Below are 12,695 nucleotides of genomic sequence, written 5' to 3' on the forward strand. Positions count from 1 at the left end.
CTGTCTCGTTTAATTTTTAGACTCTTATGCAAGGCGCAGACATTGTCCTTTTGCATTATCCTAGAGTTCGTACGTGCTTGTGAGTGTGTGTGTGTGTGTGTTTGGCAATTCTGGTTTTCAATTTATTGTCAAATCTACTTCAGCTCATGCTCATTTAACTTCAATACAATATACAAATACAATACAGCAACACAAACAAAATGAAATACTTACATATCGCCTGGACTACCAATGTCGTTTCCATTGTCGCTGCCTTCGCCGGTTGCCGCCTGTCGTTGCCGCCTGCCGTTGCCGTGGGGCGTTGCTGTAGCTTTATTCTACCATCTCCCATTTGGTTTTTGCCATACTTTTTTTGTTTCTTCTCTCTGTTCTTTATTATTTCTGTTTTTTTTTCTGCTGTTTTTTTGTCAGCGTAACGAAATGGAAAAAGTATAATTAAGTTTTTTCCAACACCACACCAAACCCCCTTCTCATCCATGCTGAGATCCATCGGTGCCCAAAGGTTCGAGCTCTTGTGTACATTCAATTTAACGTCACTAACCACACGGAGTGAATATTTTTTATGCTTTTATTCTCTCTATTCACTTTGATATTGAACGCTTCTGTTGCTGCTATTGTTGTTTCTCTTACTACACATGCTCACGTTTTACATACCCTGTAGTGCCCATTGGCTAAACATAAAGGGTATATTAGACTTTGCCATTAGTAGAATTAGTTGATAGCAACCATTTGAAAATGGTTTAAGCATCCTTTATGGGTGATCCTTTAACAGATAAGATATGGGAACTCTTTTTTATAATAAACTCATCATTTTTATAAACTTTTTAACGATGTTATTCGAGAGGACCATATTTTTAGGATTTATTACCAGAAGATAGTGGAAGTCTTATTCGATATCCGTTATTCGGATGTCAAATTTAATTTCCTTTAGTTTTAGGAAAGGATGACTAAGTTTATTTAAAAGAAGGACTCCTTCTCTTAACCACCCCAAAGATCTTTCAGTAGAATAGATTTTCCATCTCAGATATTTCTGTTTATATATTTTAATATTCATCGTAAGCTAAATTAAAAAGATTCAATGATAGCTCAATTGTATTAGGACAAAGATTACTTGAACTAATTAAGAAGTTTTTAAATACTCTTTAAAATCAATAACACAGGTGAATTTAGAGCTTGGAAATCGAAGATACGTTGCCCCTCAAAGTATGCCCTAGTTTGCTACAAAGGTTCTTTTTTAACTCCAGGACATTCTAAAATATTTTTCAAAGTTTCATAAAGGAAATTCTAACATAGCTTAGAGATAGATAAGCGCTCAACAAGGTCTTCTTAATTCAAGGGTATGACGAAGTCCTCGTTAAATTAACAGTGATGTATACATAATTTTTTTCTGCATTTTGTTTTGTTTTTGTGACACGAAGGATTTGGTGTAAATATTTTAACAAATGAAATGAATTTTTGTAGCTAAAGCAGAGGGAATACTTATTTAGTCTTGGTCGTGGTCTTGATGAAAAGCTGCTTACATGACGATGGCGACAGCGCTTACGACGATGACTACGCTCTCTGGTTCAACGCTTCAATTAAGTTAATTAAAAGCAACTGCTTAAGTGACTCGTCATCGTAGCGTAGCGTCTCGAAGCTATTGGGCCATGTCCTTTGGTTATATGTATATATACATATACTTTTTTTCTCTTTGGCTCGCTGTGAATTTATTTGAGTAAAAGGAGCACGAATGAACGCCTTGTGTTTTGTCTCTCTGGTTGCAAATTGATAAGCAAAATGGAACATTATTGAAAGCCATTCATTATAGTAGCAATTCACTGGATTCACTGGTTGAAAATTTGTTCGTTTGGATTTAGGTTTCATTTGTTTTTGGTACAACGCCCCCAAAAAGTATGCAATGCATAATGAATGTTGCGCTGTAGATTAGCAAGGATTCTCGGAACACAGGAGTGGAGGAGATGACGTCGGCGGCGAAGTGAAGTAGAAGTGCTAAATGGCCTGTATATACATACATATGTGTGCGTGTGTGTGTGTGTGATTAGAGGCTGTAATGAATATCACGCATACGCACTGAGCCCCCAAAAATATGCTTGAATATTTATTCATTAAGCCATGCCTTCACGCACGATACAAGTGAAAGAGGCGAAGAGAGTCTGCTTTTCGCACGCGTATCTCGTTGCTGGCTAAATAAATTTTCCTAACACAATTCGCACCATTATTATAGTGCTTCTATATCCTATGTATATACGCTGGTGTGTGGGTGTGCGTATGTAATATAAGCTCCAGCTCCACTTAGGCATGTCGTTACCATTTGCGCTCAGTTTGCTTTAAGCAGTTTTTGCTGCTTTTGCTGCTTTTGTTTTTCTCTATATAGCCATGAGTATAAATTTCCATTTACTTGTATTCAGTTTCATTATGAGCCCAAACCCATCCGAGCTCAAGCCCATGCCCAAACCACCACTAAAGTGCCACCAAGTGCCTACAAAATGAACTCAAATTCCCTTCAATCTTTAATGTCCTCTACAAAACATAGTACACTAAATATATACAGCATATATAAATGTAAATATATATGTATTTTCCTCATTTTGCATGAAATTTAAAACAACAGAGATAATAAAAACCCAATCCCTAATTGGTCTTATTCGCACAGTCCAGCTATTGTTTACACTAAACAACATTTTATTTGGCCTTTTTTTGCTTAGAGCACTCATTTTTAGTTTTGAAGTGAATAATAATGTTAATAATAGTTAAATGGGAAAAAATCATAATAGAAAATCTGTTATTCTTTGAATATAAGTTAATTTCACAAAGTTTTTGACAGTTCTCAGTTAAACTTTTCAAAAGGAAATTCTTGGACTGCCCTTTGCATACTTTAGGGAACAAGGTGACACACTTTATAGACCTAGATCTGCCGCTGACCTTAGCCAGTTATCAGCTCGGTACAAGTACTTCCTTTAATCTTAGGAACCAAGCATTCGTCCAGCTTAATCTTAGCACCACACACTTAAGTGGAAGATGCTCACTTTAATAGGAACTTGGTTTTGACAATTAAAGCGAATTGCAATTGTCTTCTACACCAGCCCCAAAGATGTGGTCGTTGCGTAAACCAAATGATAAGCAGATAAGACTCCATTTCCATACCGTCAATTCAGTAAACCAAGCAAACCTCAACTTAAGCCAGCTTCCATAGAGAAGGCTTCAAACATTGTTGAGTCAAATCAAACCAATCAGTCAATCAATCGGTTCATACTATGCAAAAGATAAAGAGAGATTGAAGACGCTGTGAATGGAAATCGAAATGCTCTTTCTGCATGATTCGTTCATTTTCCAATTAGCGAAATTTTTCCGCTCATGTGATTAACTGTTAACGTAACTGCAACTGGGAAACTGAAAGCGTAACTGTAACTGTAGCTGGCAACTGTAAAATCTCTTTAAATCTTCTCTTTTATCTGGCACTTTGTCCTCAGTCTCACCCTGTCTCTGTCTATCAATGTCATTGGGCTCGTCGTCGTCATCGCCGTCGTCTGGGTTGTCTGCGTCTATCAATGTCGAGGCGGAATTTTTGTTGATTTAAGCATCGCAACGGAATACGAAGAACTGTCAATGTATTGACATTACACGTGGTGTTGCTGTTGACATGTAATTTGCCTCGATTCCATAAAAAACTTTGACGCCTGTAAAGTTTCCACCCCACCCACTCAACCCACCTACTCATTGCAGAGTGGAAGACAGCAGAAGATATCCCTGAGGGACATTTACAAGCACGTAGTTACGTGTGGGCAAAAAACGTTGAGATTTGATATGGACCCATGTAAATACGAATTTAATGGTTTACCAGCAACAACAAAAAACGAGAAAAAGAAATAATATATACATAATTATAAATTCTCACAGCATAGCAAAAATAAGTCAAAAAAGGAAAATGGCATTTCATATGTGTCCCTGTTCCTCTCCCGCTGTGTGTATGTGCGATTCTAATGCCAAATTTCCCAAGAATCAAACTCGAAATGGTAAAAAAGTAAACATACAAACGAAATTCAACACCACAATCCACAAAAAAAGGAAGAAAAAAAAACACTTCCTTAGTATTAGAAGTAGCAAAATAGGAGAAAAATAATGTGGTGACAACCTCTGCACACAGACGGAATCAAGGACTTTGGTCCTTTATAAAATAATGAAGTTTTTTCCTAAAACTCTTATTTATATGGCAAGTCATTAGGCCCAAGGTTTGTCTTCTTTTTTTCAATGATTTCCTATTTATGAAGAAGACTGGGGCTTCTGCATAGTTTAAGAGGCTTTTAGGGAGCCTAAGAGTATCATGGAAAAATCCTAGTCCAATCATTTCCTTCAAGTTCAAGTTATTTAAGTTAACACTAAACTGTCTATTAAATGTTTGATGATTTGTTATGCCAAGAGTATCAAAGCTAAATGAGTTCTCTTGCAATCCCTGCCTCAAGAAAAGGAGTAAGATGACCTTGACAATTGCACATTTTGAACTACTGCAATATAATTACAGTCATGTCCAGAATAATAAGTGTATTAAGGCATTTGTAAGGAATTATTCGAGACTTTAAGTGTGTATTAACATAGTGGAGAAGAAATTGCTTACACATAAAGGCTCCTTACTAGGTAATGTTACTTTTATCAGATTTCTTTATTGTTAATATTTTCAGTGGTTTAGTTTTTGGCTTTTACATACACATATGCTCATACATATTTAATTATTTCATGTTTAATTGCAACAATGCAACCAGCCGTCTCTCTCTCTCTTCTTGTCCTTCACCCTTAACTTACCACAGACTCCTTATTCCTCTTGCCGCCGAGTCACCCAGTTTTGCCATCAGCACTTTCAGTCTGTGTCACAATATGTAGAATGTATATTAATCATACGCTCCGTTGGCTGTAATAAAGCCATTGCAGGGCTTCTTCTTCATCTTGTGCTACGGCTACTATTGCCGCTGTCAGCGACAATAAAAAGATGAGAAATGTGCAGCTTTAATTTAAGCCAACTGACAACGACAGCGTCAACATATTATGTTGCATAAGCAGCTACAGCAACAACAGCAGCAGCAGCAACTCCGCCAACATCAGAAACATGAGTAACATCATGAGAATCCCTCATAAACTTGTGTGATGGGCAAACATAAAATATCTCTTTTGGTCTCTGGGCAAACGAAAAATATGTATAAAGATTCATGCAAACATTTTAGCTTGTCACTTGCTGCTACACTGACTACGTCGTCCTTGGTCCTTTATCTCTCATCCTTGATCCTTGAGGCAAAAATTTATTACGCATTTATTTTTTGGTTTACTTTTTGCTAAAGGTTTCAACTCCGTTTTTCTGCTTTTCACAGGACATTGATTTCGATGGCTTTCGAAGATTTCTCGATGCCTTCTTGGACTGTGAGACACCGCTGGACCTGGCCAAACATTTGTTCGTATCCTTCCTCAAGCCAAATGTCACCCAGGCCCAGCTGCATGGCAAGGCGCTCAATCAAATGGCAGCCATTAGCAGCACAGCAGCCTGTGCCCCGGTCACGTCCCATACAAAGGGTAAGCATCCAGCAACCTCAACCTCAGACCCTCCTCACATGCCATTGCATGTGAATAATTGTGGAGCATTTCTTCCCTTCCGTTTTGTAATTAGGCTCCATACCGAACATCAACAGCATTGCCGAGCTGATGCCCCAGTGCAGTGGCGGAGGAGGCGGCGGAGGTGGAGGTGGAGGCGGCAACAGCGGAGTCAGCGAGGCTCAGGCCCAGGCACGCAGCAGCTTTGTAGACAAAATCCATGGCATTACGGATAAATTACAACACTCGCTGGGCGGACATCTGGTTTCCACGCATGATCCCAGCAAAACGGGTAAGACCTGAGCCTTAAATTAATCGTGGTCGAGCATTTTAGCATTTCTGGTCTCAATACCTTAAAACAGGCAGTGTCCATCCCATGGTGACAGTAACGCCCAGCCCCTTGGCCAGTGGACCGAGCATATTTCAGGTTGGTAGGATTAATCAAAATCGATATATCTCACATATAAAAAGTTGTGGCAAAGTTGGTAACTAATTGAGGGTTAGTTCCTTCTGACTCTTGCTGTGGAACTTAGAACTATATGATAAAAGTTAATAAGTATGTGTTAATATTTCATTTTAAATCTAAATCCAATTTCAGACAAACAATGCCTCACGTCGTTCCGTCGATTCTAGTCCATCGCATTCGCAAACGAATCATTCACAAATGTCACGGAATTCCTCGAAGAAAAGCTCCAATTCGGTTAATTGTAAAATTGACAGTGAGTATTAATTTAACATTTTATGGTATACGGCAATCCAGCAATTAGTCGCTTGTTGTTCAATTAACTAGTAATAGATACCTCCACCCATCTAGTCATCTTTGGCGTATTTCTGCGCAAGAATTTCAATTGCAACTGTCACTTGTAAACAGATTACTTTGGCGACAGACACAAGTGACAGCAGCAACAGAAAATGCCAACTGACAGTGCCAGGGAGGTAGAAATTGCGGTGGCGTAGAGAAAGGGGAGGTGAAAATGAAGAAAAATAAGTGGAAATTGAAATAAGGATGTCATGTCACACACACATTGGGTCACTGGCAAATGTAAATGCAAATACTTACTCAACGGCAATGGAGAAAGAAGAAAACAAAACGGTAAAGGGAATGGGAATGGGAATGGTAAGGGAAATGTTGTAGTTTACTTGCCTCCTGCTGTTTACCAGCAATTTGTTTTTTCTTTCAGTTTCTTTATTGTACCTACTTTTTTATTTCCTCTGCGTTTGTACTCACTAATTAGGATGAAAACAAAAATCAGCATTTGCCTAAGTCAGGGCCACTAATTCATGAGTTCATAAATTATGCAAAAAAAATAAAAAAAAAAAAAACATAAATCCATGGAAGAAAGCCAAGTGAAAGCTTTGCTAAAGTTTTCAACCGGAAGTAGGAAGTGAAATTGTATGCACTGAAAGAAAATATCAACTATTAAAGGCTTATAAATAATTAAACCCAAGTATTTACAGTCGAATTAGTTATGTATCAGCTGGAAATTAATTAAGATAACTTTATAAGTTAATACAATATTTGAGAGATGGCAAACTTAAATCTGTTCTATCAGATGAGGCCTCAAAAGACTATCTGTTTGGGTTATAACACGCCTCGCCTTTGAGTCCAAAACGTTTCGCTCAGTGTGTTAGTGTGATAATAAAGTAAAGTAAATAACAGAAAGAACAGAGAGAACACAGAGACACATTCATGACTCACAGAGATCGTGTCGTAAATCAACGCCCAATTAGAAAATTTTTGCATTTCACGAATAGCACTCGTAAAATGCGGAAATTCTGTACCAAACCCAAGACCACGTTCCTCTTGTTGTTCCTCTCTCTCTCTCACACGCACACACTTTCCCATTGTTTAGGGCATCTCTGTCTGGCTTTTTATCGCTATCCTGTTTTGGCCCCTTACGCCGCGCCAATGCGTAAAATTAACATTTATTGCAAAGACAAGGCCTGAAAGTATGCAACGGAAATGTTTTTTTGTTCTGTTGTCTGCTAACCTTCGGTTTCCTTTTTTTTTTTTTGGTTTCTTCGTTCTTTCCCTTCTTGTTGCTTTTTCCATTCATTTGGCCCTGTTTGAAATGTGCACGAGAATGATTAATGAACGTAAATTTCATTTTTTTATTTTTCTTTCTTCGCCTTTTGTTTCGCCACGCAATTGTGTGTCCTGGGTCTTGGTCCTAAGTCCTGTGCCCCGAGACAAGGTCTCTCTCTGGGTGCTGTGGGTGCTGTTGCTGTTAGTCGGTCGAAAATTGCGTTTTTGGGGTCAAAAGGCAAACAGCAAATAAGTGGAGTACAGTCAGGAATTTGCTATTAGCATTATATATTAAGCAAGATATGGGCTTTTGGCTTCTATGTGGGTGCCCAAAGCGCTAATTGGATTAGTTTTGCTTTGCTTTTTTCTTGCCCATCCACTGTTTGTGTCTCTCTCACTCTGTCTCTGTCTCCGTCGCTCTCACTGCTTTTGTGTGCACACAAAATTAAATTTATTCCTGGCAAATATCCAGTCCTGACATCGATCTGCATACATTTAATGCATTCATCATACTCAAATTCTGTTGACAAAACTCAAGTAAAAGCCAATGGGAATGAGCAGCAGCATATTATATACATATGTATATACATATAGTCGTCTCTCATTTAGTTATTAATATTAAAAGCAAATATTAACCTTTTAATTTATTGCCAACATTTAAGCAAACATAATTAGCTAAGCCCCAAAAGTGGCTGGTACAAACAAGGGGAGAGCGGGCATATGGGCAGGCGAGTGACTGAGTGTTTGGTCGGGTTAAGGCACTTCAAATGTGTTTGTCTAACTTATGGGTTACATTTTTCGACAACAATCTCCATTAACATATAAAGTATTTGTATATCTTGCTCTCACGCTCACCCACACTAAGACTCACTTATGGAAATGACCCAATTTGGCAGAAGAAAAGTCATTTATAAAACTGTTTTTTTTCATGTGATTTGAAAATCTGTTCATTTTTTAAATATTTGCGTTTTAGTATTACAATGTAACAAATTAGTGGTTGAGCCTTGCAAAGGCAAGGATTTCAATTGTGAGAATATTCTCATTGATAGTGTTTACCTAGGCGTATGAGTAATATTTTTTTATGAACTTTGTCTGCTTGACAGATATAGCTTATTTGGTAAGTTTTGTTATAGCTCCTTCATGGGTTTAATGATAATGCTTCTGACTTTATTTGCATTAGTAGGTATATAAATTAATGTTTCTATTCATGTAAGAACTTTTTACATGCGTTATAGTGTTTATAGTCTAGTTTCTGTGTCTTCCAATTGCAATAAAAGGATCTGTATTTTATAGAGTCTATATAACCACAAATTTCTTGTAAAGCATCATATCTGATCAAAGACAGAAGACTGGAAGTATTATATTCGAAGCCAATATTCTCCCCTCCTGTCTTGTAAATAGAACATAAACCATTAAAAACTCTTAAAATCTAATTGCCACCAACGATTGATTTGATTCGATTTAATTTAGACTTTTTGATTTTTGAGTGCTGCTTCCAACTAAAAAGTTATCATTGTTAACTAAAACGAAAGAAACAAAAAGCATTTAATTGCCAGCGATTTATTGATTTTTTTGCGCTTGTTCAACTTTGAAGTGAGGTTCCCGATTTTGTGATTTTAATTGCATTAAAAAAATATTTAAAAAAAGAAATAAAATGGAATCTCTAATCAAATTTCCTTGTGCACATGTTCGTTTCTGTAAGTGTAATTAATTTAGCCAAAAGGGCGAATGTTTTGTATAAGGATTACTTGGCAATCATCAGGTCCTTTGTGTGTGTGTGCATACACATAATATAGGAGTAGGAGGAGTCGAGATGGAGAGAGAGCGAGAGAGAGGGAGGAGTGTGTGCTTGAAGGGGTTTTGGTAAATTTTCGCAAGAAATTTTGTTTTGTTTTCATAAAATCGATATTAATGTCATTAGGCGCAAATTAAATTAATAATAAGGCAAAACACACGCACACACAGAAAGTAACTTAAAAAGTATCTGAAGCATATTATGAGAAAAGTTTCCTAAAGGGATTTAGAATTTGCACAGAGTGAAAGGGGGGGAGTGGGGGCAATACATGGGTAAAGTTTAGTTAGATCATCGTTTGGCGTTAAATGGCGAAAAAAAGCGCGAAATTAGCTTTTTGCATTGCTAATGCCATTTTGCTTCGGTCACAAGTTAATTAAAAGAAGCAAAGTGCGCCCCGAGAAGTTGTGGAATTAAAATCCTCACTTTTTTGTTGTTTGTTTTTTTTCCTTTTTTGGTTTTCGGTTGAAATGTGTTGTTGGCGGCAATTAACATTAAGCATAATGAGGATGAACTTTTCCGCTTTTAGCCAGCTGTCAATTGCAGGCGCTCACTCAGTCACTGACAGGAAAAGTATTTAATGAATGCACTTGAGCGTTTCGTTTACACTTTTCCAGTTTTCCACTCTGTGTCCATCTCTCTCTCTCTCTCTCTTTTACTCACTTCAATTTACTTTATTTATTTTGCAGCTGACATTAAACTCTTGGCACGCAAACTCTCACATTTTGATCCATTGACACTTAAGGTTCCGCTCAAGGATGTCGTTTGTTATTTATCACTGCTCGAGGCTGGACGTCCAGAGGATAAGCTTGAATGTAAGTCTCGTGACCCTGGCCACTCTTTCATTCATTCAACTCCCCCACCCTTCCAGCCATCCACTCATTCATTTCATTCATTCATTCGTGTATTTATTGTCTTGCTTCTTGCAGTCATGTTCCGGCTATACGATACGGACAGTAATGGGGTCCTGGATACTGCCGAAATGGATGCCATTGTTAATCAGATGATGGCCGTTGCCGAATATCTGGGCTGGGATGTCAGCGAATTGCGTCCGGTAAGTGCAATGCAATGTGATTTACATTAAAATCTCATTATTCCTCAATTTCCTGATAATTCTCTTCTCTTCGCCACACAATCACAACTTTTTCAATTTCACTCAATTGCCAGTAATTTCGAAAGGATTTGTTTTCGGTTGTGTGTATTTTATTTGTGTTTTGTGTTTTATATACATTACAATCACACAGTTGCTAATAGTTTTTGCCAACTACAATAACAAGGAATAAGAGGAATAAAGCAGGAAAATGGTTTCATTTCACGCACAACGAAGTTTAATTGCTCTAAAATGTTGAGTCTTAAGAGAATTGGAGGAAATTATTGTATTGTAATTGTTTTTTAATAAACAATTAACTACTAATTCGTGTTTAAAAAGAATCCTATTAAATTAAGTAGAAGCAAAGTTATCGATAGTTGAAAATATACAAATTCTTATAGCATACTTCTAGGATGCTAATGGGACTCGCAGAAAATGTTTATATTTTAAATGTTTCCAATAATTCTCCTATTCCAGAAAATATCTTGCTTATATGAAGCACTCGAACTAAAATTTTCCTAAATCTTTAAACTTAAATTGGTGGCAGCTTTTTTGAAAGTCGTTCACTTGCCTTAAACTCACGAGGGTCTACTCGCATCCTTCTATTCACTGCAAACTTCCGAACAAAAACCGAAATGTATATACCCCTTTGGCAAGTGTGCGAACGAAAAAGGAAACAGAACGAGAAGAAGAATTAAATGTTTCGCTACCGCAAATAAAGTCACAGAGCCACAAAACTCAATTAACAGAAACACACACACTCACTCATTCACTCTCGCTCTCCTCCTGAAAAAAAAACATAGACTGGACGTTTTTTGTATGTTTTTCAGCTTGCCAAATGGCATCAGCGTCATCATCACCATCATTGGTGGGAGTAGTAGGAGGGGAATCATCTTCATTATCATCATACTGATGAAGTCTTTATGACTACCCTAAACCAAAAGGAACTCAAACTCGAACCCAAAGAGCATATTTTAAATTCTAAGCAGACACAGAAAATATTTTAATCAAAAAATATTTTTGCCCTTTTTTGCAAAACAATTTTGCTGCCCCCCGTCTACGTCTTTTCATCTTTCATCTAGAGAAAGAGAGAGAGAGAATGAGAGACCACAAAATAATCAAAGCACTTAATGAATTGCATAATTCTGGAATTCATTTCCGGCACAATCCAGCGAAAAAAAAAAGACACGTAGAAAAATTATTTGAAATTCTGAGATGAAAATCAATGAAAGAGCAAGGATGCCAAGAATATGGCATAAATTTCCCTTTGAATATTTCATTTCATTTCATTTTGGGTTGAGCAAAAAATTAAAGTTTGAATCACAATCCGCTGAATCCGCAACCGAGACAGCTTATTAGACAGAAATTTATTCACCAGGTAATGCATTTTGTGGGCACAAAGATGGAGGAGAGAGGAAGAGAGTCAGGGAAGAAAACACCTTTTGACTGAAAAATTACCTTTATTTTCTGTATTTCACTTTGTGCCCGGCCTCAAAGAGCCAACTTCTTCCTGCCCAATCTCATCACACAATCACACAACCCACAATCCACGACGAATGACATTTCTCACACACAATCTCTGCAATCTTCTTACCCTAACTTACAGATACTGCAAGAGATGATGGTTGAAATTGACTATGATGCCGATGGCACAGTGTCCTTGGATGAGTGGCAACGAGGCGGGATGACAACAATTCCCCTACTCGTTCTTCTAGGTGAGTAGAACAGTGTGCATCGACCATATCCAGTGACATTGCCGATGGCAACTGACTCTGCTTGGTTGGCTGGCTGGTTGGCTGGCTCAGTAATCAAGTCATTTACAGGTGCACACGCACACACACCTGTACAAAAAAGTGCCAATTCCGTCAATTTCTTTTTTTGTTTCTGGTGCTGCGTATGCAAAGTGCCTCCATCCACTTCATCTTCTAACAAGTACAACAACATTGCAAATATTTCACAGGTGTTGACAGCACCGCACTAAAGGAGGATGGCATACATGTGTGGCGCTTGAAGCACTTCAGCAAGCCGGCATATTGCAATCTCTGCCTCAACATGTTGGTCGGCCTAGGCAAAAAGGGTCTCTGCTGTGTGTGTAAGTATTCTACCCATCCATCCACCTACCCATCCTCCCATCCATCCATAGATCCAACCAAATGCAATACGGCAGAACGGAAATTGTCTATCTCTCGTACGAGAGTTCATTTATGCTGCAG

At 37.8% G+C, this 12,695-nt stretch overlaps 1 protein-coding gene across 2 annotated transcripts in view; it reads left to right on the forward strand.

Moving 5' to 3' along the window:
• Positions 1 to 12,695, forward strand: part of Dgk (diacyl glycerol kinase 1) — a 52,175-nt gene that overhangs the window by 23,021 nt on the left and 16,459 nt on the right. For both annotated transcript variants that reach the window (XM_068288963.1, XM_068288964.1), the window contains exons 5-12: positions 5,358 to 5,556; positions 5,651 to 5,866; positions 5,937 to 6,001; positions 6,173 to 6,293; positions 10,082 to 10,207; positions 10,322 to 10,446; positions 12,089 to 12,197; positions 12,443 to 12,574. In XM_068288963.1, coding sequence (XP_068145064.1) covers positions 5,358 to 5,556; positions 5,651 to 5,866; positions 5,937 to 6,001; positions 6,173 to 6,293; positions 10,082 to 10,207; positions 10,322 to 10,446; positions 12,089 to 12,197; positions 12,443 to 12,574 — 1,093 coding nt within the window. The remainder of the gene's footprint in view (positions 1 to 5,357; positions 5,557 to 5,650; positions 5,867 to 5,936; positions 6,002 to 6,172; positions 6,294 to 10,081; positions 10,208 to 10,321; positions 10,447 to 12,088; positions 12,198 to 12,442; positions 12,575 to 12,695) is intronic.

Source organism: Drosophila tropicalis, unplaced genomic scaffold (assembly GCF_018151085.1).
Source record: "Drosophila tropicalis isolate 14030-0801.00 unplaced genomic scaffold, ASM1815108v1 contig_593, whole genome shotgun sequence".
Classification (NCBI taxonomy): domain Eukaryota; kingdom Metazoa; phylum Arthropoda; class Insecta; order Diptera; family Drosophilidae; genus Drosophila; species Drosophila tropicalis.